The 27,097-nt window shown below is 42.2% G+C and overlaps 1 protein-coding gene across 5 annotated transcripts in view; it reads left to right on the top strand.

Moving 5' to 3' along the window:
- Window positions 1-27,097, top strand: part of FHIP1A (FHF complex subunit HOOK interacting protein 1A) — a 662,899-nt gene that overhangs the window by 466,845 nt on the left and 168,957 nt on the right. For all 5 annotated transcript variants that reach the window (XM_063920560.1, XM_063920559.1, XM_063920561.1 and 2 more), the window contains 2 exons: window positions 6,726-6,884; window positions 9,281-9,367. In XM_063920560.1, the coding sequence (XP_063776630.1) occupies window positions 6,726-6,884; window positions 9,281-9,367 (246 nt within the window). The remainder of the gene's footprint in view (window positions 1-6,725; window positions 6,885-9,280; window positions 9,368-27,097) is intronic.

Here is a 27,097-nt window from a genome sequence, read left to right as displayed (position 1 = left end):
GTTCTCTCATAGTGCAATTAAATACTGAATAAAGACATCATTTTAAAGATCCCTGGTTAATTACATTCACTTATTTATATGAAATTGGCTAGGTCATCCTAGTCACTAACCTCCTGCCTTGCGCACATGACCACCTTTAGTAGTGCACTGCCATAATTCAATCATTGATTAATATGGTGTTTCACCCCAGACACTTTAATCCACATTTAAACCGGCACTGTTTCTTACTTTCAGGGTGCCCCTCTCCTTGAAACATGTATGATAATCATGTGAAGCATTGTTACAAGGATCTGTCTGTATAGCGTAGTACAATCCGTATTGCACTTCTTCTCATCTGCTGCCCCTCATCATCAATGAGCGGATGAGGAGTGAGAGTAAGAGTAATTGCCGGACTGATAGAAAGAAAGTTTCAGCGACACTTCATCAACCTGTGTCTGGTGTTAGATGGATCCTGTTGCCATAGGTATTGCATGGTCCAAATGCGCCAGCAGGAGATAGGTGAACACCATGAAAAAGATATATATATATATATATATATATATATGGATACCATAGTTCCCAATGCTTACCCTGAAAGGGTTTAGACAAAAGGAGACCAGCACACCACCATATGAAAAAATATGAAAAACATTTAATGAATCAGTAGCATTATCAGGCCTTTTGAAAAAAGTTTTTAGTACTCATCATGAGGCTTTCAGCAGTATTCAAGCAGAACAGCCATCCCAACGGCCCGTTTCGGTTGTCACACCTTCATCATGGGGTCAGCATGATGAAGGTGTGACAACCGAAACGGGCCGTTGGGATGGCTGTTCTGCTTGAATACTGCTGAAAGCCTCATGATGAGTACTAAAAACTTTTTTCAAAAGGCCTGATAATGCTACTGATTCATTAAATGTTTTTCATATTTTTTCATATGGTGGTGTGCTGGTCTCCTTTTGTCTAAACCCTTTCAGGGTAAGCATTGGGAACTATGGTATCAATAACAATTGACACGGCACCCTTCTAACATCCTTTAAGTGTGTGCGCTTCACCTCTGGACTTTATATATATATGGAGATATATATAGAATATGTCTGTGTTTATGTAGGAAAAGACTCATTTGAGGCAATTAATTATTGGATGGTAATAACTCAGACAATTAGTATTTATCTAAAACCTGTACATTATAAGCAAGTGATGCAGCACATTAAACAATATAAATTGTAAGTTTTAAATTACAGCTGCAAATATCAGAGACATCTGTCCCATAACCACAAATAGTGATGCTATATTGCAAACCGAACTGTCGGTACACCACGTTAAACAACATACATTATAAATTTCAAGTTGCAACTGCAAATATCAGAGACATCTGTCCCACCACCACAAATGGCAACGCTGCATTCACTGCATATGATTGTAACAGGTAAGTATATCGGGGTATAATACTTGTTACCAGACTGTCGGTGTTTCGCTGAGGGTATCGGAAGCGCAAGCTGCTCGGCTGTCAGCAGCGGCACTCCCTATGTCTAGTGTGCTGCTTCCTCCCACAGACCGTACCGTCGGTATTTGCCCAGGGTATTAGAAGCGCAAGCTGCTCGGCTGTAAATAGCGGTCGGCTGTCAATAGCGGTACTTTATGTATATGGTACGTGGCTTCCTCTTGCAGTGAGGTGCCGCGAGTCATCGGCAATAATTTCCAGGCTCGATCACCGGCTACGATTCCCGGACTGAACGTACGTTTCACCACGTCGGCTTGCTCACCAGTCAGCCTGACGTGGTACAAACCGTCACATTATTTAAAATTCCACTGACCAATATTATTTGAGCTCATTTTGTCCGCATAACGGGAATCACCTGTAACAGCTTAAATTGAGAAATCTCTCCCTGGACACCCATAAAACTATATATGCGTATACTATATACATGTGTATGAATCCTTAGCAATTAATTGCATAAATTCATATCAACTCTAATCCCTTCTTAATTTCAGACCGGAATAAATCCGGTATAAACCTCTCAATGCATGTGTATCTAATAAATTAAATCCATCCCATTGAGATACCAATTAAAAGCTAGGGGCTCTTAGGGATCTTTAATAAATATGTTAACAACATATAACCATGCTCAACAAATGGAGGGTGTTTTCCAACAATAGATTAGTGAGTGTAGAGAACACGGGGTTAAAAACTCAGTACCCGGACAATGATTGCCAGTGTACTAATATAGAAGCTTTTGTGCCTAAAATTCTTGGACGGACTAGCTATAAAATTACTAAGGGACCCTTGCATTTATGCAATTAATTGCTAAGGATTCATACACATGTATACAGTATACGCATATATAGTTTTATGGGTGTCCAGGGAGAGATTTCTCAATTTAAGCTGTTACAGGTGATTCCCGTTATGCGGACAAAATGAGCTCAAATAAGATTGGTCAGTGGAATTTTAAATAATGTGGCGGTTTGTACCACGTCAGGCTGACTGGTGAGCAAGCCGACGTGGTGAAACGTACGTTCAGTCCGGGAATCGTAGCCGGTGATCGAGCCTGGAAATTATTGCCGATGACTCGCGGCACCTCACTGCAGGAGGAAGCCGCGTACCATATACATAAAGTACCGCTATTGACAGCCGACCGCTATTGACAGCCGAGCAGCTTGCGCTTCTAATACCCTCAGCAAATACCGACGGTACGGTCTGTGGGAGGATGCAGCACACTAGACATAGGGAGTGCCGCTGCTGACAGCCGAGCAGCTTGCGCTTCCGATACCCTCAGCGAAACACCGACAGTCTGGTAACAAGTATTATACCCTGATATACTTACCTCTTACAATCATATGCAGTGAATGCAGCGGTGCCATTTGTGGTGGTGGGACAGATGTCTCTGATATTTGCAGTTGCAACTTAAAATTTACAATGTATGTTGTTTAACGTGGTGTACCGACAGTTCGGTTTGCAATATAGCATCACTATTTGTGGTTATGGGACAGATGTCTCTGATATTTGCAGCTGTAATTTAAAACTTATAATTTATATTGTTTAATGTGCTGCATCACCTGCTTATAATGGACAGGTTTAGACAAATACACCTGTGACATCTATGTGCAGTGAATACAGCATCACCATTTGTGGTTATGGGACGGATGTCTCAGATATTTGCAGCTGTAAAACTCACAATGTATGCTGCTTAATGTGTTGCATCACTTGCTTATAATGTACAGGTTTTAGATAATTACTAATTGTCTGAGTTATTACCATCCAATAATTAATTGCCTCAAATGAGTCTTTTCCTACATAAACACAGACATATTCTATATATCTCCATATATATATCTCTCTCTTTTTCATGGTGTTCACCTATCTCCTGCTGGCGCATTTGGACCATGCAATACCTATGGCAACAGGATCCATCTAACACCAGACACAGGTTGATGAAGTGTCGCTGAAACTTTCTTTCTATCAGTCCGGCAATTACTCTTACTCTCACTCCTCATCCGCTCATTGATGATGAGGGGCAGCAGATGAGAAGAAGTGCAATACGGATTGTACTACGCTATACAGACAGATCCTTGTAACAATGCTTCACATGATTATCATACATGTTTGAAGGAGAGGGGCACCCTGAAAGTAAGAAACAGTGCCGGTTTAAATGTCGATTAAAGTGTCTGGGGTGAAGTAAAGTGTCTGGGGTGAAACACCATATTAATAAATGATTGAATTATGGCAGTGCACTACTAAAGGTGGTCATGTGCGCAAGGCAGGAGGTTAGTGACTAGGATGACCTAGCCAATTTCATATAAATAAGTGAATGTAATTAACCAGGGATCTTTAAAATGATGTCTTTATTCAGTATTTAATTGCACTATGAGAGAACTCTGTGTGTATTGCTAATCACAATCTGCTGAATTGTTCTAACTAAATCATTGGATCACAGTTATGATGTGAAGAGAGAGATATATTTATATATATGGGTGTGAATATGTCAGTGCGCAATACTTATCAGAAAGTATCAAGAAATCATTGAATTATTGACATTTACACCTATTCAAATCAATACTCTGTTATTATCTTTTGATGTTTTTGTGCGGAAGGCTAATGTTTAAATGTAATGGAGTATGGAAATAATGTGGATACTGATTGTTAGAGCGTGCTGATTAGTAATGCAATAAATACTGTGGCATGTTTTTGAAAATAGTCAAAATATTGACACAATCTCTATTATACTGGCTACGAGTTATTAGCATTAAAATTGATTGGTAATTATTTGATGTAGAATGATATGTATTTCTATTGATATCATTATAATGAATTTCCACAAATATTTTCACCACATATAATCCATTGTTTTATTGAATGTATTGTATTTACAGGGGGTGCAATTGAATTCATGCACGTTGAGAGTGACACACCTGGATAGGTTCTGTCACTGTAATCACCCCACTTATTTTATGGAAGAATATTAAAGGTTACGTTTTAAATATATCATAATCATATCATAGTTGTATATATAACAATTTCATTGTTTAAAAGAGTGCTCCAATAAGCAATCCATTTTTCTTTGTCGTCTCTAATCAACAAATATTTGGCTACATGGTTTGGTTGTTTGATTGCAGAAGCACCTCCAGCTTTTTTAATTGAAAAACTCAGGTAGAGATACACTGTAACTAGCTGGTTTCATATTCAATGCCTTAATACAAATTTTTATTGCATTATCATTAGTTGTCCGGTGCGGGATATTAACTAGTTACTGTACACTACTACTGTGGGCATTATGTGTATAAGGGGCACTACTGTGGTCATTATATATAAGGGGCACTACTATGTGCCTTGTGTATAAAGCCTTATGTATAAAGGGCACTACTGTATGGCATTAGGTATACAAGGACCACTACTACTGTGGACATTATGTGTATAGGGGCACTACTATTGTGGGCATTATGTGTATAGGGGCACTACTACTGAGTGCATAATGTGTATAGTGGCACTTCTACTGTGGGGATTATGTATATAAGGGGCACTACTACTGTGGACATTATGCTTATAAGCGCCACTACTACTGAGGGCATTATCAGTATAAGTGGCACTACTGCTGAATGCATCATGTGTATAAGGGGCATTACTACTGTCTACATTATGCATATAAGTTGCACTACTGCTGGCATAATGTGTTTAAGCAGCACTACCACTGTGGGCATTATTTATAAGGGGAATTACTACTGTGGGCATTATATGTATAATGAGTGCTACCGTGCAGCATAACATCATTGGGGGGGTGCTACTCTGAGACATAATGTGAATAATGGATAGTACTATGTGGCATACTATGAATCAGAGGCACTTTGTGCGGTGTAATGTGAATAAGATTGTGCTTTTCTGTGGCGTGATTTGAATTAGGAGTACTATTGTGTGGCCGCACCCCTTCTATGTGAGACGACACACCCCTTTTCAGGCATCTTGCTATCACTTTACAAAGTATGGGAGGGCTCAAATTTATAGTTTGCAAGGGGGCGGCGAACACCCCTAGTACCGCTGCTGCCCCCATACCATACTGAGCTGCTTCCATCTGCCTGTTTGTATTGTCCGCTCTCCCCCACCATAGTCTCTATTTTGTACTGTGCTCCCAATACCCCCACCACACACACAATTGCACAAGTATGGTAACTTACCTCCTGCATGTTATCCTCCAGTCCTTGCTGCCACTGCGACCCCTCCCGTTGTCTTCAACTGACACTTTGCAGATCTCTTTGCCGGTCACCCGACACTCTGCAAATCTCTTTGCCAGAACATTGCCAGATGATGATCTTCTAAAAAACACAAAAGACTATTTTTAAGCATAGTACTAGTTTAAGTACAATAAAATGTCCATGAGTCAACCACTTTTCCAATTTTCCTTAAACCAAACAACATGCTTTCAAATTTATCAATTTGTCATTTATCTGTTTTATTTACTTTTTCATCCCAAAGCAAGATCCTGCCTCATAGATATTTATCTGCATACATTGCCCTCTTTATTTTGGTAACACTACATTTGTATTATTAAATATGTAATTCCTTCTTGCGCTTCTCCTAATGTGTGCTTGTACCTATATTCCCTGTTCTGTCTATCTTGTCTTGCCTTTCAGCTGACTATACTGCACTCTGTCTTCCTTACCCCCCTCCATCATACCCTGCTACTGTATATAGGACTCACCTCCTCCTACTTGTCTTCCTGTATGGTAACTGGAAACTTCTGCAGCTGTAGATAGAATGTTACAGGAAGAAGCATTGTGATGTCACAGGCTAGTGATGTCACAGGCTAGGTGTGATGTCACAGTAACCAGCAGCAAAGCTACTAAGTTACAGCTTTCTTACATATACATTTTATACATCATTTATAATTGGATTTACATGAATTTGTAGTAAAAATAAATAGAAATTAGACCAGTGTAGAAAATGAACTATACGGCAATGTTGTACAGAGTGTCTCAATATATAGGTAAAGGGAAAACAGAAGTGAAAGGCATTTCTAGACTAAATCACTACTAATATTTTATTAGGAGATAAAGCTCTTTATCTAGCAGGCTGAATTAATCATTTTTCATTCTATGAGTGTGTGTATATGTGTATATATATATATATATATATATATGTGTGTGTGTGTGTATATATATATATATATATATATATATATATATACTCATAGAATGATAAAATTATTAATAGTTGTGTGTATATTTAAAAATCTAATCTATATTTTCTATGTTTGCAGGTATTAGCGACGGGACTCAGTGGTCTTTATTCATCACTACCCACAAAGCTGGATGATAAAGGGGAAGAATGGCATTGCCTCATTAAAGAAGACTGGCTCCAGATTCCTGCTCTCATACAGTTCATGAATTCTCTTGAGTTCTGCAATGCAGTTATACAGGTTAGACCATGTTTTGCCACTATTCATTGAAGTACAGGCCAATGGCAAGTCGTACTGCTAAATTGATTGTCTGCCTGCCAGTGTAAAACTAGGGCCTCAGACAGGAGGCAGCCCAGCCACCTGTTTTATTTATAGCCTGAAACAGAAGGGATGTGACCAGTAATTACTGACACCAACATCTTTTACTTACACACTGACTTACTATCTGTGGTTGGGATAAAAAAATCAGTTATTGACGCAGTTGCCAGCCATTCCTCAATGCATCTGCACTGTACACTGGGATCCCGGACTTGGGCTTCTAGTTACCCTTTAGCCGACAACAACAAAAATAAGAAAATAGAAGATTAATCAAGATATAAAGCCCTGCCCTTGCTACCTCCATCCAGAGATAGTTATGACGATACCAGAATTGCCATGGTACATTACATGTACCGTGGAGCTCCTATTTAACAAGCTTATACCGCATTCAGATCGCAAATGCCGGATCCCACCCGGTAAAAGAAACGTGTCCTTACCGGGTGGGATCCGGCATTTGCGCTCCTTTGCTGGCTTTCCAACCCGGCAATATACCGGGTCGGTTGCCATAGCAGCGGGGGGGGGGGGGGGCGCAGCAGCAGCAGGGGTGGAGGCGGCGCTGGGAGATGAGCTTATCTCCTGCGCCGCCTCTCCCTATGCTGTGAATGGGAACCGTGTCGCATCGACGCGGCTCCCATTCACACTGCACCTGACCCGGTATTCAACCCGGGTATAATCCTTCTTTTATACCGGGTTGAATTACCGGGTCAGACGACCCGCTAATTCTTGGAAAGTGCTTTCACATCGCACACTGACCCGTGTCGACACGGCAATATGCCGTGTCGATACCGGGTTATTTGTGCGATGTGAAAGGGGTATTATTGTCTAATCAGGCTTCTTGCTTTCTCAGGATGGGGTCACCCTGTATCTCTGGCAGGGTAACATTTTAATAACTATTAATAAGACCTTAGATATAAAAGCATACAGTTACCAATTAGTCACAATCCTCTTGGACCATGCAAGTCTCTATCAATGTTTTATCTTCTTTTTATATATTTAGATTGCTTATAATATGATGACCTTTAAATACAGTTAATCTGCAGGATAATGAAGCTGTTTTCTACCTAAGCTATGCTATGGTTATTATTTTTATAGCCAGAAACGTCTCCTTCATATTGCAAAGAACATTTGAAGGTTGCTGGGATATTAATACTTCAGGCCTGAAATTACATTTCCACCAGCAGTGCCTGCAATTTATTATTACTAACACATTAGTGTATACCGATTAACTCCTTTCTTCTTGATCATCTTTTTTTTTTTTTTGAATGACATTTAAGAACACACACCTATTACATGATCTATACTCGACTCTTCTCTGCCATACTGCATGCTCAGACACGGCTGGAAGAATGGAATGCAGCTTAGATAGGTAAAAAGGCGTGACTGCAATTACACAGGAGCGTGATCATCACAGTGCTTAGCAGAGTCATTATATGCAGACATCATTGCTGTAACAATAGCTGTGTGCTCTCATACACACACACAGCTATGCGCAGGGAACTTTCCTATAGTGGCGGCACTGCGACAGCTGAAGAGGGATGTGCGGAAAACTGGAATGCTGACATTCTGTATTTGTCATTTTATCATTCTCTGCTTGAACTTTTAAAAACACTGCAAGATATATTGGCACTTGACATCAATAACATTGACACAGGAGAGAAAACACCATAAATCTCCTTCAGATATTTTTATAAGGACCAGACAACACAGAGACATTTTGTACTAGATAATTATTCTTTATTAATTGCTTCTATTTGTGGCACAAAATATGATGTGATAACTCAAGGGCAATGTGTTCTATTTTTATAAATTGGAATTGACTGGTGCACAGGGAAATCTGTCTTGTCTTAGAGTAGAATTTACTAAGAGGCAATAAAGCCGCATTATGCAATTCTTCAGCACCAAATATATGCTGCTAAGCAACCAACTTCAAACTTTCTAAATAACAAATCAGATATCGGAGAAAGTAATCATTAAACATTTACATACGTAGGGGAATACTATGTAAACATTTACATACAAAAGGGGTAATTGGTACATTTTAAGAGACATAGCCAAGAAGCTATTAAATATTCATCGTAAGAAAATAAAATATGAATTTATAATGAAACAGAGATTCCCTCTATTTCTGTATCACAGTCAGATGCTGCTCTAGTTGGAATACATGTATACTGCTATGTGTTTCTGTTTTCCTTAAAGAATATAATGTTGAGTGTATTATTATTATTTTTTTCATTATTATTATTATTATTATTATTATTATTATTATCATCATTATCATCAGCATCAGAGCAAAAATTAAAGTTCTTATGTCTTTTTAGGTGGCTCACCCTCTTATACGTGCCCAGCTTGTGGACTATATTTACAATGGGTTCCTGCTGCCAGTAATGGCTCCTGCACTGCACAAGGTCAGTTTGTAAATACTGTTAATACTGAATGTAAGATATACTCTAATCCCAGTATAGCAGACAGGTGGGTGTCTCTTCGCAAATATCTCCATGGTCACCTTATTGGGTCTATCTTTCCTGATCACTGTAGTGTACAGGGAAAAGCCCACCCACAGGAGAATGGGCTAAAGCTATGGCTGCTTCACATCACATTTCGCATGATGGAACACCCTTTTTGAAATTCATTCTTGTTTATTCCATGACTAGGCTTATCACACTGAGAAAGGAGAAATCCTATATTAAATCTTTTGCTGACTGCTGCTTTTTGGCCACTGACTGCTTTATGGGGACCTGCTTTCGTCGAGGATATATCCCAATGATATAATTGGATAGAGGGTCTGTATTCCCTATCCTATTGAAAATTAGGGGCATAATGCAAACAACAATTAATGCATTAAGGTACACGAACTGTCCTGTAATAAACCTTAAAAAGCATAATATCTTTACAAAACATTTTGTGCCTACTGTATGTTCCCTCTACTTCCTTCTTTGAAAGTGTTTGCAACTTTGCACCATATACAGTATAAGGATTACAACATGATCTACTGTAGTAGTTGTTCTTTCATCTGTTCTTCCATCTTCATTTTAAAAAATGTGTATTTCCCATCTAATATCACATCATGACCCTTAATCCCAATTTCAGCAGGACTATTCTGCCAACCTGTGATCGACACATTTGTACTGATTTGTGGAATGTTGCCGTACTCAGTGGATACAGGTGCTTCCAGTGTGTGCAACAATAAAATAGGCTAAGAGTGCCCACTGGGGGCGTGGCTACACCCAATATGTCCACACCATCGTTTTTCTATCGCTGCACCTTCATTATTCGATTCTCTGTTTCCTAATGTTGGAGCTATGCTATCTGCCTTATACTGTATGTATGCTACCTTGTATGCAAATCATGTGTCTGGCCCTGAAAGAACTTCCTTCAATTCACAGATTACGTTTTTTTTTCTTTTTAATTATTTTTTTTTTAAATTTGCAATAGGAAAAAAAAAACATTGGCACACCTTCTTTTCTCATTACCAAATGTGTGTAATTTTTTTGTAAAAATCTGAGACTAAATATTCTGAAAAAGATGTAAAAGTACAGTCTGAATTGTAAATAATCTCTTTTTACTTATCTTTTTTCACTTGGTTTATAAATGATTATTATTAAATAGCTGTTTCATGTGATGGTCTCTGTTTCCAGTGGCGAACATTACAAAAAAAGTCAAGGCCTTATAAATATTGGCATGTTTTGCCTATCCAGGTGTGTGTTGGGCATATCAGGGGTGTGAGTTAGGCACATTAATGGTGTGAGTAGGGCATATCGGGTGTGCATTGGGAATATCAGGGGTGTGAGTTGGACATATCATGGGTGTGAGTTAGACATATCATGGGTGTGAGTTGGGCATATCATGGGTGTGAGTTGGGCATATCATAGGTGTGAGTTGGGCATATCATAGGTGTGAGTTAGACATATCAGTGGTGTGAGTTGGGCATATGAGGGGTTTGAGTTGAGCATTTCAGAGTTGTGAGTTGGGCATATCATGGCTGTGAGTTGGGCATATCATAGGTGTGAGTTGGGCATATCAGGGGTGTGAGTTAGACATAACAGGGGTGTGAGTTAGACATAACAGGGGTGTGAGTTGGGCATATCAGTGGTGTGAGTTGGGCATATCAGAGGTGTGAGTTGGGCTTGGGCATATGAGGGGTGTGAGTTGGGCATATCTGGGGTGTGAGTTGGGCATATCTGGGGTGTGAGTTGGGCATATCTGGGGTGTGAGTTGGGCATATCTGGGGTGTGAGTTGGGCATATGAGGGGTGTGAGTTGGGCATATCATGGGTGTGAGTTGGGCATATCATGGGTGTAAGTTAGGCACATTAGGTGTGTGAGTTAGACATATCAGGGGTGTGCATTGGGAATATCAGGGGTGCGAGTTGTGCATATAATGGGTGTGAGTTAGGCACATTAGGGGTGTGAGTTAGACATATCAGGGGTGTGAGTTGGACATATGAGGAGTGTGAGTTGGGCATATCATAGGTGTGAGTTGGGCATATCGGGAGTGTGAGTTAGACATATCAGGGGTGTGAGTTGGGCATATCAGTGGTATGAGTTGGGCTTGGGCATATCAGTGGTGTGAGTTGGACATATCAGGGGTGTGAGTTGGACATCTCAGGGGTGTGAGTTGGGCATATCAGGGGTATGAGTTGGGCATATAAGGAGTGTGAGTTAGACATATCAGGGGTGTGAGTTTGGCATAATAGGGGTGTGAGTAGGGCATATCAGGGGTGTGAGTTGGACATTTCAGGGGTGTGAGTTGGGCATATCAGGGGCGTGAGTTGGGCATATAAGGGGTGTGAGTTAGACATATCAGGGGTGTGAGTTTGGCATAATAGGGGTGTGAGTAGGGCATATCAGGGGTGTGAGTTAGGCATATCAGAAATGTGAGTTGGGCATATCAAGGATGTGAGTTGGGCATATCAGGGGTGTAAGTTAGACATATCAGGGTTGTGAGTTGGGCATATCAGGGGTGTGAGTTGGGCATGTCGGGTGTGAGTTGGGAATATCAGGGGTGTGAGTTGGGCATATCAGGGGTTTGAGTTAGGCACATTAGGGGTGTGAGTTAGACATATCAGGAGTTTGAGTTGGGCATATCAGTGGGGTGAGTTGGGCATATCAGTGGTGTGAGTTGGGCATATCAGGGGTGTGCATTGGGAATATCAGGGGTGCGAGTTGGGCATATCATGGGTGTGTTAGGCACATTAGGGGTGTGAGCTAGACATATTAGGGGTGTGAGTTGGGCATATCATAGGTGTGAGTTGGGCATATAAGGAGTGTGAGTTAGACATATCAGGGGTGTGAGTTGGGCATATCAGTGGTATGAGTTGGGCTTGGGCATATCAGGGATGTGAGTTGGGCATATCAAGGGTGTGAGTTGGGCATATCAGGGGTATGAGTTGGGCATATCAGGGGTGTGAGTTGGGCATATCAGGGGTGTGAGTTGGGCATATCAGGGGTGTGAGTTGGGCATATCAGGGGTGTGAGTTAGACATATCAGGGGTTGTGCATATGAGGGGTGTGAGTTGTGCATATGAGGGGTGTGAGTTGGGCATATCAGGGGTGTGAGTTGGGCATTTCAGGGGAGTGAGTTGGACATATCAGATGTGTAAATTGGGCATATGAGGGGTGTGCGTTGGGCATATGAGGGATGTGAGTTGGGCATATCAGAAAGTGTTCAGTTTTGTCAATAATTCCAATAGGCATGTTGACAAGTGCATTATTATGTATGTAGTAACAATGTAATAGACAATAATAGCTTCTAGAGAATAATCCTTAGTGATACAAACTGAAATAAAAAATAGGGAGGGCCCTGCTCGCAGGAATTTACAGTCCACAGGAAGTATCTTTTTGTTAACTATTGAATATATGAATATGCTGTATTCTAAATTCTAAAATTTAACATAGAAAAATAATGTTATAAACTTTTATTTTACACTATATGTAAAAAACAAACAAACAAACAGAAAACCTGTTCAACATACGAATCATTTGTAGCAAATCAACTGTACATTTAATACATTTTTCATTTTATATGGCTTTGTTAAGAATGGCTGGATTGACCTATTTGATGTGAGGATAATCTGTGACTCTTGACAGCCTTTTTTCATTGCTGTGACACTGACACAGGTTAAAATGGTTTTGAACACAAGATAATGAGGAGATTGGAAAATGTAAGCACTGATATGTACTGTAATCCACTAAAACACCTACTTAAGTGACAGACGGTGAATTAGCTTTGTTCTTCAGAGGCTCCAGAAGTGTGATCAAGCAATTCATTTAGTGTCTATTGAGTGGTCTAGTATGATACAGAAAGAATTGACCCTGTCAGCGGTAATAATGCTAATAGTGTGGCTCAGTGGGCTAAGGTGCCTAATGCATTAATCCATGGACCCTCTGTGTAATACAGATTTGGAGAGGTTTTATCCCCTTTTTCTGTTCTATGTGTGAATATTGGATAATATTTTGCAAGATGGTGCATTCCTTCATCTGCTATGGGCTGAGTGGCTGATGGGGCTACCAGGCTCCGTGTTGTTGCTCTGTGGCCTGGCTTCCCTCTGCAATGGCTGCAGTTAGAAAGCAGCTTGTGTAACTGAAGGCACTATAAGGGATTTGGTTCCCCAGAATGCCAAATTATAGTTAGATTTAACTAATGTGAAATAATCAGGGTGGTGAAATAAATTAAAATGTTCTGTGACTAGAAGCCTCGCAATACATGGTGGAACAACTGAGACTACTTTCCACATTTTTACATGAGCACCAGTCTGAGGACTGCACCCCCCTGAGGAAGATGTTTTGGATGAAATGTGTATAATTTCTCATAGTGGATAATTCAAAAAAGAAATATTAGTAAATATTTTTGCTCTATTGTAATGTTATTAGTGCAGATGATATTACTGAGTGCCATCTTCTACAATCCTTAAAGCCAAGGGCTATTGGGCAAAACTGTTTAAACACCTTGATCATTTCATGTAACCAGGGAACACTAAAAACTAACTACAAGAACAACAACTACTGCACAATAACATCTTAACTGTCAGCTTTAACCATCGTGACAACTAAATATTTCATTTCTCATTAAGGAACTCTTAAATGTTGTAGTGTGGTACTGTGGAATGCTAAATGCATGCGCCTGCATGTACTCTGATCATCATTAGTTTTCTTTGGTGAGTGGGCATGGATTGCTGCGTCCATCACTTCTCCAGTCCTATACCTTAACAGCCAGGGACATTACTAAACTATCGCTGCAATAAAATGTGAGGCCACTTCTCCAGCGATACACCTCTGCATTGTCATTTACATTTTATTATCTCCCCTTGATGCTTGTGTACCAAACCAGGGCCAGATCTAGACGTTGTGGTGCCCCGGGCGAAAAAATAGGGGCATGACTTCACGGAGAAGGGGCGTGGTCAGTTATGCCCCCTGTAGAGTTGTGCCTCCAGTAGAGTTGTGCCCCCTAGTGGCGCCATGCCCCCAGTACTGTACCTCCTGTAGAGTTGTGCCCCCTAGTTGTGCCGTGCCCCCAGTACTGTGCCCCCTGTAGAGTTGTGCCCCCTAGTTGTGCCGTGCCCCCTGTAGAGTTGTGCCCCCTAGTTGAGCCGCTTAAAGAAATATAAATAAAATAATAATAAATTAATACTTACAATCCCCGCTCCTGCTTCCCGACCGCTGCTGCCCTCCGTCTCCGGCCGCCGGCGCCGCTTCTCTGATCTATGGGAGTGACGTCAGTAGTGGATCTTGCCACGGCACCAGTAGTGGATCTTGCCACGGCGGCGCCATCCGGACGGCGGAAGCGCCCTCCAGAAGGCGGTGCCCCGGGCAAAAATCCTGCGTGCCCGTACCAAGATCCGCTACTGTACACGGTATCAGAGCTTCCTGCTATCTATGATGTCCGCTGAAGGAGGGACTGTGGTATTCAGAGCAGAGTGCCGGTGACTCTCACTGACGTCACTTACGCTCTGTGCAAACCAATCACATCATGGAGCAGCAGCGTGGGTATTGCAGAGCGGCACTTTTCTCCATTCCCCACTTGACACCGCAGCACCTGCTGACAGGGGCACTTGGGGAAGTAGCATGAAGTGGAAGTCTCTGTTCCATGCTGTCTGCCCTTTAGAATGTAAGCCCTTATGAGCAGGGCCCTCACCCCTCATGTGTGTTTACTTCTCTTACTTAGACTATCTTCTACTCCATTCTCCTTACAACGGCACCTAACTGTCATGTCCATTGATGCAGCAATGTTTATATACCATGTATCTGTCCTGCACTGTCTTGTACTGTAAGTCACTGTTTTTCTTGTTTTGTTTATTTGTTGATGTACTTTGTTAGGTGCTGTGGAACCCTTGTGGTGCCATATAAAGAATGGATGATAATAATAATAATAATAATAATAATAATAATAAAAACATACCCTGCAGGAAGGAAAATCTCTTGACCTTGCAAAAAAAGTTTGAGGAAAGATTGTGAATCAGGACAGGTGCTCTCTCCTATCTTCCTGTTCCTGCAGCTTTGACAGTGATGCTGCATCTCATCTGAATCATGCAATGTGAGGGTCCTGTTTAAAAAATACATAGATACTAAATAACACCTGTTAAACTGGACACACCATAACATTAACTCCACCCACACACAATACAGAGGGCTAAATGTAATAGAGTGAGAGATTTGGTAATGTTTTTCAGGTTTTTTTAACGTGACAATCATTTACACAGCAAAACCAGGTTGATCTTGCTGTGTAACTGATTGCCACATTAAAAAAAAAACCTGCAAAACCTTACCAAATCTCTCACTTTCTGAAACATTCACTCTATTTAATTTCATTTTTCCCAGTGCATCCGGAAAGTATTCACAGCGCTTCACTTTTTCCACATTTTGTTATGTTACAGTACAGCCTTATTCAAAAAATTTAAAAAAAAAACAATTTTTCCCCTCAAAATTCTACACACAATACCCCATAATGACAACATGAACATTTTTTTTTAAAGATTTTTGCAAATTTATTAAAAATAAAAAACTAAGAAATCACATGTACATAAGTATTCACAGCCTTTGCTCAATACTTTGTTGATGCACCTTTGGCAGCAATTACAGCCTCAAGTCTTTTTGAATATGATGCCACAAGCTTGGCACACCTATCTTTGGACAGTTTCGCCCATTTCTCTTTGCAGCACCTCTCAAGCTCCATCAGGTTGGATGGGAAGCGTCGGCACACAGCCATTTTCAGATCTCTCCAGAGATGTTCAATCGGATTCAGGTCTGGGCTCTGGCTGGGCCACTCAAGGACATTCACAGAGTTGTCCTGAAGCCATTTCTTTGATATCTTGGCTGTTTGCTTAGGGTCGTTGTCCTACTGAAAGATGAACCCTCGCCCTAGTCTGAGGTCAAGAGCACTATGGAGGAGGTTTTCATCCAGGATGTCTCTGTACATTGCTGCATTCATCTTTCCCTCTATCTTGACTAGTCTCCCAGTTCCTGTCGCTGAATAACATCCCCACAGCATGATGCTGCCACCACCATGCTTCACTGTAGGGATGGTATTGGCCTGGTGATGAGCGGTGCTTGGTTTCCTCCAAACATGGCGCCTGGCATTCATGCCAAAGAGTTCAATCTATGTCTTATCAGACCAGAGATTTTTGTTTCCTTAAGGTGCATTTTGGCAAACTTCAGGCGGGCTGCCATGTGGATTTTCTAAGGAGTGGCTTCCATCTGGCCACTCTACCATACAGGCCTGATTGGTGGATTGCTGCAGAGATGGTTGTCCTTACAGAAGGTTCTCCTCTCTCCACAGAAGAATGCTGTAGCTTTGACAGAGTGACCATCGAGTTCTTGGTCACCTCACTGACTATGATCCTTCTCCCCTGATCGCTCAGTTAAGATGGCAGTTCAGTCCTGGTGGTTCCGAACTTCTTCCATTTACGGATGATGGAGGCCACTGTGCTCATTAGGGCCTTCAAAGCAGCAGATATTTTTCTGTACCCTTCCTCAGAATTGTGCCTTAAGACAATCCTGTCTCAGAGGTCTACAGACAATTCCTTTGACTTCATGGTTGGTTTGTGCTCAGACATGCACTGTCAAGTGTGGGACCTTATATAGACAGGTGTGTGCCTTTCCAACTCATGTCCCATCAACTGAATTTACCACAGGTGGACTCCAAAATTAAGCTGTAGGAACATCTCAAGGATGATCAGTGGAAACAGGATGCACCTGAGCTCAATTTTGAGCTTCATGGCAAAGGCTGTGAATACTTATGTACATGTGATTTCTTAGTTTTTTATTTTTAATAAATCGCAAAAAAAAAAAATTCACGTTATCATTATGGGGTATAGTGTGTAGAATTTTGAGTGAAAAAATGAATTTACTCCATTTTGGAAAAAGTCTGTAACATAACAAAATGTGGAAAAATTGAAGCACTGTGAATACTTTCCGGATGCACTGTACATTAACAGGACACACACACACACACACACACACACACACACACACACACACACACACACACACACACACCATTAATATGTCATCTTTATTTTATATTAAATTGATATGACACATACACACATATAACATTAACATGTCATACACATTTATATTACGTTAATGTGAAACATAACATTAATATATATGCACATTACATTAATATGACACATACACCATTAATATAACACACGCACACATTAGTATGATTTGCGCAGAACATTAATATCTCTTGTATGCACACATAACAGTAATGCGTACATTACATAGATATCCCACTACACTAACCAGATCTGTGGACATTGCTGTGGGAGAAGTCTCGGCCTGCAGTTGCCACATGTACTGAGACTTGGAGTGGAGGAGGTGGAAGGGAAAGGAGTGAGAAACAGGGGGAGCAGATGAATAACAGAGAAGAGAATAAGCTCTCACAACTAGGGTCCTCTTCCCTCATGTGCTTATCCTTTCTTACTTAAATAATCTTCAACTGCACCAAATCCAGCAGTCTTCTGCCACCTGATACTCATTTCAGTGTCATCTGCTGATGTAGCTATGTTTATTTACCCTGTACTTGTGCTATAATGTTTTCAACTGTAAGTTGATGTTTTCCTGCCTAGGCACCCTGGTGTGCCGCGGGGACACTTGCAGGGGTGCCTTGGATGGTAGTCCAAGACCAATTAAAATTATTTATGGTCAATGTAATAAGCAAAACCAGTGCTGATGGCTGTCAAATTGTCAATCATAAAATATGTGGACAAACAGAAACTAATCTTGTCCTTCACCACATAACTGAACCTATGGATGATATATAAACATAATTTACTTAGTTTAATATTTCTTTCTAAATTCCTCAATAGGAAACTTTTGACCTAGGGGTGCGGTAAAAAAATATTTGATATGCTATGATATGATACTGATATGCTTCGTGATTAAAAAAGTGTGGGAAACACTGGCCTAACCCTATCCCTCCGCTAAGTGCCTAACCCTAACCGACCCTTACCGCAGCCTAACCTCAAACGTGCAATGATAGTAAGGAGTTAAAGGATAATTCCACATAAAATTAATTTTTAGTTAATGTATCAGCTATTCCCTTCTAAGCACTATATACAATTATTATTATTATTATTATTATTATCATCATCATCTAGTACAACTATTGGGGGGTTCAATTCTGGAAAATTTACCCTAGTGCAGTGTTTCTAGCTTGGATCCTCTGCAGCTCTGCTAGTTGGGGGGGAGTCAAGGATATAAACTGAAATACATTATAGGAAATTCATCTCAGTTTTATCCCTCAATTAACCTTACTTAGCAATTTTCAGGCTCAATAAAACTGTTTGACTTTTTAAGCTATAGCTGGTTGGTAGCCAAAAAATATTTTTTTCAAAGAGAGTTCGCATTTACCTTTGAAGCTGCAAAGTGACTAACTTCTTAAATGTCAAACTTTAGCTCACTCTGAATGTGCCAATCCCCACCTTTTCCTCGTCTGTGAGCTTCCCGACAGCATAAATAAAGATGCAGTGTGCTGGTTGCTTGTCCAAATAGTACATCTGAATCTTCTACAGTCAGTCAGTGCCTGTCTGTGATTCACTGGCTACTACCTCTCCTACAGTAACTCTCATTAAATGACATTATTACTGAAATGAAACGGATAGCCTAAAAGTAACTGCTAGCTTAAATGTGAAGCATCTAGCTCAGTATGAGCGAAGCAAGGGATTTAGGGGCCTATTTATCCAGGATGCGGATGACAGGTGATAAAATCGCCCAAACTCGCACTGCGATAATTGATTACATCGCAGGGATGCATCAATTATCGCATGCAGGAACAAAGCTTGCGGTCAAGCCCTGTCCCTGTAATGCCTCTTCGCAGCATCATCGGGGTATTTTTCATAAAAAATACCCCGATGTCCTGCTGCGCTTGCTCCGCCCCCGCCAACATCGCCACTATCGCCGCCGCCCGGTTGACCCATCCCCCCCTCCCGTTGCAACTACCCTCACGCGCAGCGGACCCCATCCCAGAAGATCAATATGCTCACCTGTCCAGGGAGCCAGTCCATGCTACTTCAGGAGGCTGCCGGGCGCCGGGTCCTTTTCCTGCGTTGTGACCCCCGGTGCTGTAAAGTGCGCTGCCGTTTTACAGCGTCACTTTACTGCACCGGGGTCACAGCACAGCTCATCGGAGCAGTGGACACCGGCTCCCTGGACAGGTGAGTATTTATTATTATTATTATTATTATCCTTTATTTATATGGCACCACAAGGGTTCCGCAGCGCCCAATTACAGAGTACATAAACAAATAATCAAAACAGGAAAACAGCAACTTACAGTTGATGACAGTATAGGACAAGTACAGGGTAAATAAACATAGCTACATCAGCCGATGACACTGAAATAAGTATCAGGTGGCAGAAGACTGCTGGATTTGGAGCAGTTGAAGATTATTAAAGTAAGAAAAAGGATAAGCACATGAGGGAAGAGGACCCTGCTCGTGAGAGCTTACATTCTACATTTTTAGGTTTTTTTTTTACTTTTCTTTTTTTTTTTACACTGTAATCAGCTTGTGTGTCCATCTAGCTGATCACTCTGCCGGGTCCCTGCACAGCTTTCTCTGCCAGGGGCAGAGAAAGCTGGGCAGATGCCACATTATCGCAGTGCTGCCCTATGAACTCGCCAGCCTGAGCTGGCGAGGTTATCACAGGGCACACTGTGGTATTTTTTCACATTTTGTTTTTAGTAAATTTGGCCACATCACATTTCCCATTATAAGTATGGGGAATGCGATGTGGGTTACTAAAAAAAAAGTGAATTAAAGGGTTTGGAGCAGTATTTCATGAAAACTGCTCCAAATGCCCTTTAATACATTCAGGTGATACTAAAATAATGTGAAAATAATGCACAGGGCTAGCCCGCCCCGCATGTCAGTGCCGGCCACCCTGCATCCCTCAAGAGTAGCTCCTGGCCGCCGTTTCGCCCTCTCCCGCCAAGCGACCGCCTCTGCCTGTCAATCAGGCAGAGGCAACCGCAGCCCTGCCACAGCCTTCGGCCGTCTGGCATGCACCGGCGCACTACAGCGCTGGCGCATGCGCAGTAGAGACCCGTTCGCTCGGCTGCGCTAAACAGCAGTGAGCGAATGGGTCAAAATGACCCCCATTATTAGTAGATATTGGGGAGGGTGAGGAAGGATTGAGAAGTGATGTAAATGTATTAAAATGTCGCTTGGGGTTAGACGCTTGAGCAGAGATGAGAGTTTGGAAATATGTTTGTTTGGCAGTGTCCAGGGCATTACGATAAAAGAGGTATATAGTCTTGTATGTGAGGAAGTCGCTTGGTGTACAAGATTTAGAGTCCGTCACTGGCGTTCAACCTTACGTGAGAGTGTTTGTAGGTGACTTGTTAATTTAGCGTGCCACGTTTGACATCTAGGCTTACATGGAGTGTGATGGGTAGCTGATGCCACTTTATCAAGGGCTATTTCTAGTCTGGTTTAGGTGTAATACAGCCATCTCAGGAGAAGTGAATGCAGAAATAGGTGAGAACAGTTGTTGGCAGAGAGTTGGAAAGTTCTTTCAATTAATTGTGTTAATATTTCAGCGGGTTTGAGGAGGATTGGAAGATTTCGGTGACAGTGTGTTTGAAGTAATGGAGGAGAGCGTGCAGGTGATAAGGTTGTGATCTGAGAAAGGGGGAGTGTTAGTTCATTCAGAAACTGAGCAGTGGCCCTCCTGATGAGTAGAGGAGTCAATCCATTGGGCGAGGCGAGAGAGGAGGTTAGAGAGAGTAGTTTGGAGGCACAGTAGCAGATTTTGGACTATCAATAGCGATATTATTGAAATCACCCATGATGATTGTAGAGATGTCAGATGATAGGAAGTGAGCAGTGGCGTAAGTTCGTCACAGTCGCCCGGAGGCAAGATAAATATTGGTACCCCCCTATTTCCTATATTAAGATAAATATATGTATGTTTGTGTGTGTGTGTGTGTGTGTGTGTGTGTGTGTGTGTGTGTGTGTATATGCAGTGTTCTGAAAAAAAATTATATACTGTATTTATACATTTAATTGTCTTTTATTTTAAATCACAAATTTCTTAGCAGTCATACCCAGGATTAGAACCCATGACCTGTTACACTGACAGCAGACACTTTACTGATGGAGCTATTTGCTCCTGTACAGGAAGCATGAGAATTCTTACTATATGAAGTTACGTGTATTTGTCAGAGAAGTGTCTTCATATAGTTAAAATTCTCATATTTCCTATACAGGAGCTAACAGCTTCATCAGTAAGGTGTCTGCTTCCAGTGTAATAGGGTGTGGTTTCTAATCCTGGGTGTGATACTTGTAAAATGTGTATATTCAGTATAATAAAGAGGGTGTGATTTGTAAGGTCTAGGAACCAGTGAGGAAGTCGGCCACTGAAAAGACAGCGACGCTGTCAATTAACTTAATTCAATGGTGTCACAGAATGGGAGGAGAGGTGCCCCCCTTCAGAGCAGGAGCCCGGCGGCAGATGACTCCGTTGCCTCCCAGAGTTCTGCCTCTGGAAGTGAGGGAGCCAGGCAGAAATTGTTTGGTTTGCTCAGGCTGCAACGTGTACAGAAAAAGGAGAGTTTATTCTGATAGAATGTACTTCAAATGATGTGAATGTGAGTGCTGGAGCCTGTGGTAGAACTGTGTATGTGAAAGATTGGGACAGTAGTATTCCAGCCCCACCAGGCCTGGAGGTGTGTGTGAATTGGAGACCATTGTGTGGCAGTGCTGCAGGCAGTGGCGTAACTAGAAATTTTTCTCCCCCAAGCCAAAAAATTCTTCGGCATTTCCCCCCCCCCCATCCCCCATAATTGGCACTAGTAAAGGGATAAATATGCGTGCGCCGAAGGCGCGCGTCACAAAAAGGGTGTGTGGCTTTTTTGATATGGGCGTGGCTTCACATAAAGGGGCGTGGCATTGCAGGAAAAGACTACCTCATACCCCAGTTTTGCAACCTGCACGCCCAGACGTTAGCCAGCACAGGAAAGAAAAATAATCCTGATTCATGCCCCTTACATTATTTGTCATTTTTCCTCCTTATAGTAATGCCCAGTATACATTATGCCACATACTGCAATGGCCCTTAGACATTATGCCACACACAATAATGCACACACCGTAATGCCCCCGACACATTATGCCACACACCGTAATGCCTGTGACACATTATGACAGGAATCGCAATGCCCGTTATACATTATGCTACACACTGCAATGCCCTTGATACATTATAGCACATACAATGTCTGTGACACATTATGACACACACCGCAATGACCCTGAGACATTATACCACATACCACAATGCTCGTGATATAGTATACAACACACCGTAATGCCTGACACATTATTACACACACCGCAATGTCCGTGATACATTATGCCACACACTACAATGACCCTGAGACATTATACCACATATCACAATGCCCGTGATATAGTATACCATACACCGTAATGCCTGTGACACATACTGCAATGCCCGTTATACCCTATGCCACACACTGCAATGCCCGTTATACATTATGCCACACTGCAATGCCCCTGATACATTATACCACATACCACAATGCCCGTGATATAGTATGCCACACACCGTAATGCCTGTGACACGTTATGACACACACCGCAATGTCCGTGATACATTATACCCCACACCGTAATGCCCATTACACATTAAGTCCTACAGTAAGGCTAAGTTCTAATTACTTTTAAATTACCTGCTCGTTGCCAGGGGTTTCATGCTCTTGGTTCCATGCACGGTGCCAGGGGTTTTCATGCTCAGGGTGTCATGCTCGTTGCCAGGGGTTTCATGCACTGGGTGTCATGCTCGTTGCCCGGGGTTTCATGCACTGGGTGTCATGCTCGTTGCTAGGGGGTAGTGCTTGTTGCTAGGGCTGTGCTCTCCCAGTGCCACATATGCCCCCAGTGCCAGATATTCCCCCACAGTGCCAGGTACTCACATGCCCCCAGTGCCAAATATATCCCCCCCTATGTGTCAGGTACACATATACCCCCCCCCCCCCCCCCCAGTGCCACATATGCCCCCAGTGCCAGATATTCCCCCATAGTGCCAGGTACTCACATGCCCCCAGTGCCAAATACAGCCCCCTTCCCCCCCATGTGCCAGGTACACATATACCTCCCCCAGTGCCACATATGCCCCCAGTGCCAAATAAGCCCCCCTCCCCCTGTGCCACATATCCCCCCAGTGCCACATAAGCCCCCCTCCCCCTATGCCGCATACGCTCCCAGTGCCAAATAAGCCCCCCTCCCCCTGTGCCCCCAGTGCCAAATAAGCCTCCCTCCTCCTGTGCCACATATGCCCCCAGTGCCACATAAGCCCCCTCTCCCCCTGTGCCGCATGTGCTCCCAGTGCCAAATAAGTCCCCCCGCTCCCCCGCTGTTTTGTGTTGGAGGGACACGGAGAGCACAGCGCGCGCCTCTGCTGTGCCCCTCCTGGGTCTCCAGCGGGTCTGTTAAAGGAAGTGCCGGTTCGTGAGCCAATCAGAGCTCACGAATGGCACTTCCTTTATTAGACCCGCCGGAGACCCAGGAGGGACACAGGAGAGGCGCGCGCTGTGCCCTCCGTGTCACACCCTCCTTACAGCAGCGGAGGGAAGGAGGAGACCGCAGATTGACATGCGGACGCTCGTCCGCATGCCAATCTGCGCTAAATCAGTGGCACCCCCGCAGCCCCTCGCCCCCAAGCCACCGTGAGGGCTGCAGGGGCAGTAGTTACGCCACTGGCTGCAGGGGAGGCTGTATCTGATTGTGTGAGCCATGTTTCTGTTATAGCCAACAGGTTGACGTTGTTAGATCTGAAGAGGTCATGGATGGATGTTAATTATTAAATCAATTTGTTTAAATACTGTATTTAATTAAGATGTAATAAATATAATATAAAAATATTTATTATTATTATTTGACTTTATAGAGTATTTTGAGGTACTTGGTGGAAAGACTCCCCAAATAAATTAATCTTGAGTAAATGATGTAAGAGGACTTGTTATAGCCAGTGTAAATAATCTTAATGAGTACCACAGCATTATCTACCCTCACCGTCACCAGGTTTTATCTGACATTTCCCCATCTGTGAAGATAATTGCTTTGGAGACTTTACCTTGTGAAAGTGTCAGCTGTCACTAAGAACATGCATGGTATCGCTTTTTAAATGTTCGTATTGCATATAAATTGCTGGGCATGCAGTCAGTGCTGGCAATCCTGAAGAAGAGATTAATTACACCCTAGATTGGGTCAGGTACTTGTTATCAGCAGAATTGTACTCGCCAGTAGTGTTTTATCATGGCGGATACAAGTCATTAATATAGCTAATTAACTCTGTGTTTACTATTCTGCCTTTAAGCAGCAGTTCTCTGCAGTATTTCTTAATTAGTTGAACAAGACTGTGATGGCTGCAGCATTCTTTTAGTATCCCACTAACTAATTAATGTTATTAGCATATCTGCACAAACCCTATCAACATCTGATAGAGACAATATAGTGACCCAAGCGACAGCACTCTGTGCTCCTAACTATGCTAATGATTAGTGTTAGTAATTTTGGGTTGAAGGTTTAAGATTTATGGTCTCAGAGTGTTCTCATATCCTTGTTTATAAGATTCAAATTTGACAAAGAAAAAGAAATGTGTGCTGAGTACAGTAATAATGTTTGAATGAGAGTAAAATAATACACTACAACGGTTTGGTTTCCCTACAGTCTTTATTCGCGTTGGGTATGGTATGTCGGCAGCCTCGATCCCTGCCGCTAAAATGCCAGCAGGGGGGTTGAGCGCAATAAAGCCCCTTGGGGGCTCGATGTGCTGACCACGCTGCCGGCTCGTTGCGCTCGCCACAGGTTCTATTCCCACTCTGTGGGTGTCGTGGACATCCATGAGTTGGAATAGCCCCTGTTAGCCGGGATTTCAGCTGTCGCCATTGTCAGTGATCGGGATTCCGACATCGGTATCCTGACCACCAGGATCCCGACTGCCGGCAGTGTAACCGCATCCCCTTTATTTCTATGCTGCTACAGAGATTCCCTACTCCCTTATCTGGAGATATTACCCAGCTTTTTTTACTTCTCATCTTTGCTCTGCCCTTGAGCATGTCAGTGGGAAAATTGTGAGGTTTCTCTCATTCACCGCAGAGCAGCAGTGAGCAGGTAGTGCACATACTTACTGGCTGTGCTCACAGCAATGAACAGGTGTCTTGTTTTTTCTTGACAAGATTAACCCATTGCTTACCGAGACCGGCATCTCAACAATGAAGATCCTGACTGCGGATAGGGTAAGTATTTCTACCCTCCCCTACCCCTAACCTTCTGGGGGTGGCAGCTATGGCTAACCCTCAGGGGGTGGTGGCTATGGCTAACCACCCCCCTAGTGCCTAATCCCAGCCCCCCCTAGTGCCTAACTCTCCTTCCCGCAGGCCCTAACTCTAACCCACACCCCGATACTCACATTTGGGTTGACGGTTGTTGGTGTTCTGGCGCCAGTCTCGTGAGTGATATTGGGATTCTGACACCGGTCACATGACTGCCGGCATCCCGACCGCGTTCAGTATCCCATTGCATCACTGTTTTGAGAGGCATGTGTCTAGAAACACATGAATATATGAACCAAAGTGGGGTATTGTTATATAGCATCAGAGCAGAGGTGCTTTGACATGGCTGGTGGTTTACCATGTGTTTGTAAATGTGTATAACTGAAGGGGTAATTGAGATCTGATCGCTTCTGTGCAAAAGCGGGCGATCAGGTCCTAACTGTGCATGCGAGTCAGCGACGGGATGGTACGAAAAATAAGATTGCACGGGCGTTCGCAAGGTGATTGACAGGATGAGGCCATTTGTGGGTGGCAACTGAGCGTTTACATGGAGTGTCCAGAAAAACGCAGATGTGCCCAAGCATTTTCAGGGAGGGTGTCTGAACGTCAGCTCCGGCCCTGATCAGCCTCTTCTCATCGCACTGGAGGAGTAAGTCCTGGGTTGCGCACAGACTGCACAAAGTGGATTTTTGCAGATCGGCGTACACATGATTTCCTTTAGGTAATTAGTTAAGACTGGAATATATTATTGATTTTGTTTACCTGCTAGCAATTTTGTGTACATGGTTTGATATTTATTTTCAAACATATTACATTTTCAATATAATCCACAGTATTCATTCATTGAAACTACTGTACAGTAGGTATTCTCTTTTACTTTTGCATTTATATATTTTTTTTTCTTTATTACTATATTTATTTATTGTTCTCTAACATATATCTTGAACAAATAATGCAAAAAATGGTTTGTTTTGACTTTCCATTTAATCAGCATTTTTCCACTGTATGTCACTTTATCAATTTTGATGCATGATTCTGTTTTCTTGCCTTAGCAGTCAGTATTAGAGCTTCTTTTATATTGCTGTCTGCAAATACCCAAAGAAATAAGGTTTTTCTCTGTGCACAATAATTTAGGTTTTGCAAAACTTGTATGAAAAAGTAGAACAAAACAAACTGCTGAAAATGGGATTTATAAATAAGTCTATCTATCTATCTATCTATCTATCTATCTATCTATCTATCTATCTATCTATCTTTATTATTATTATTTGTATTATTGTATTATTGATTATTTATATGGCACCACAAGGGTTCCGCAGAGCCTAACAAAGTAC

This window comes from Pseudophryne corroboree, chromosome 1 (assembly GCF_028390025.1).
Source record: "Pseudophryne corroboree isolate aPseCor3 chromosome 1, aPseCor3.hap2, whole genome shotgun sequence".
Classification (NCBI taxonomy): Eukaryota; Metazoa; Chordata; class Amphibia; order Anura; family Myobatrachidae; genus Pseudophryne; species Pseudophryne corroboree.
Note: the sequence above shows the minus strand (reverse complement) of the source record. Positions and strands in the feature narration are given on the sequence as shown.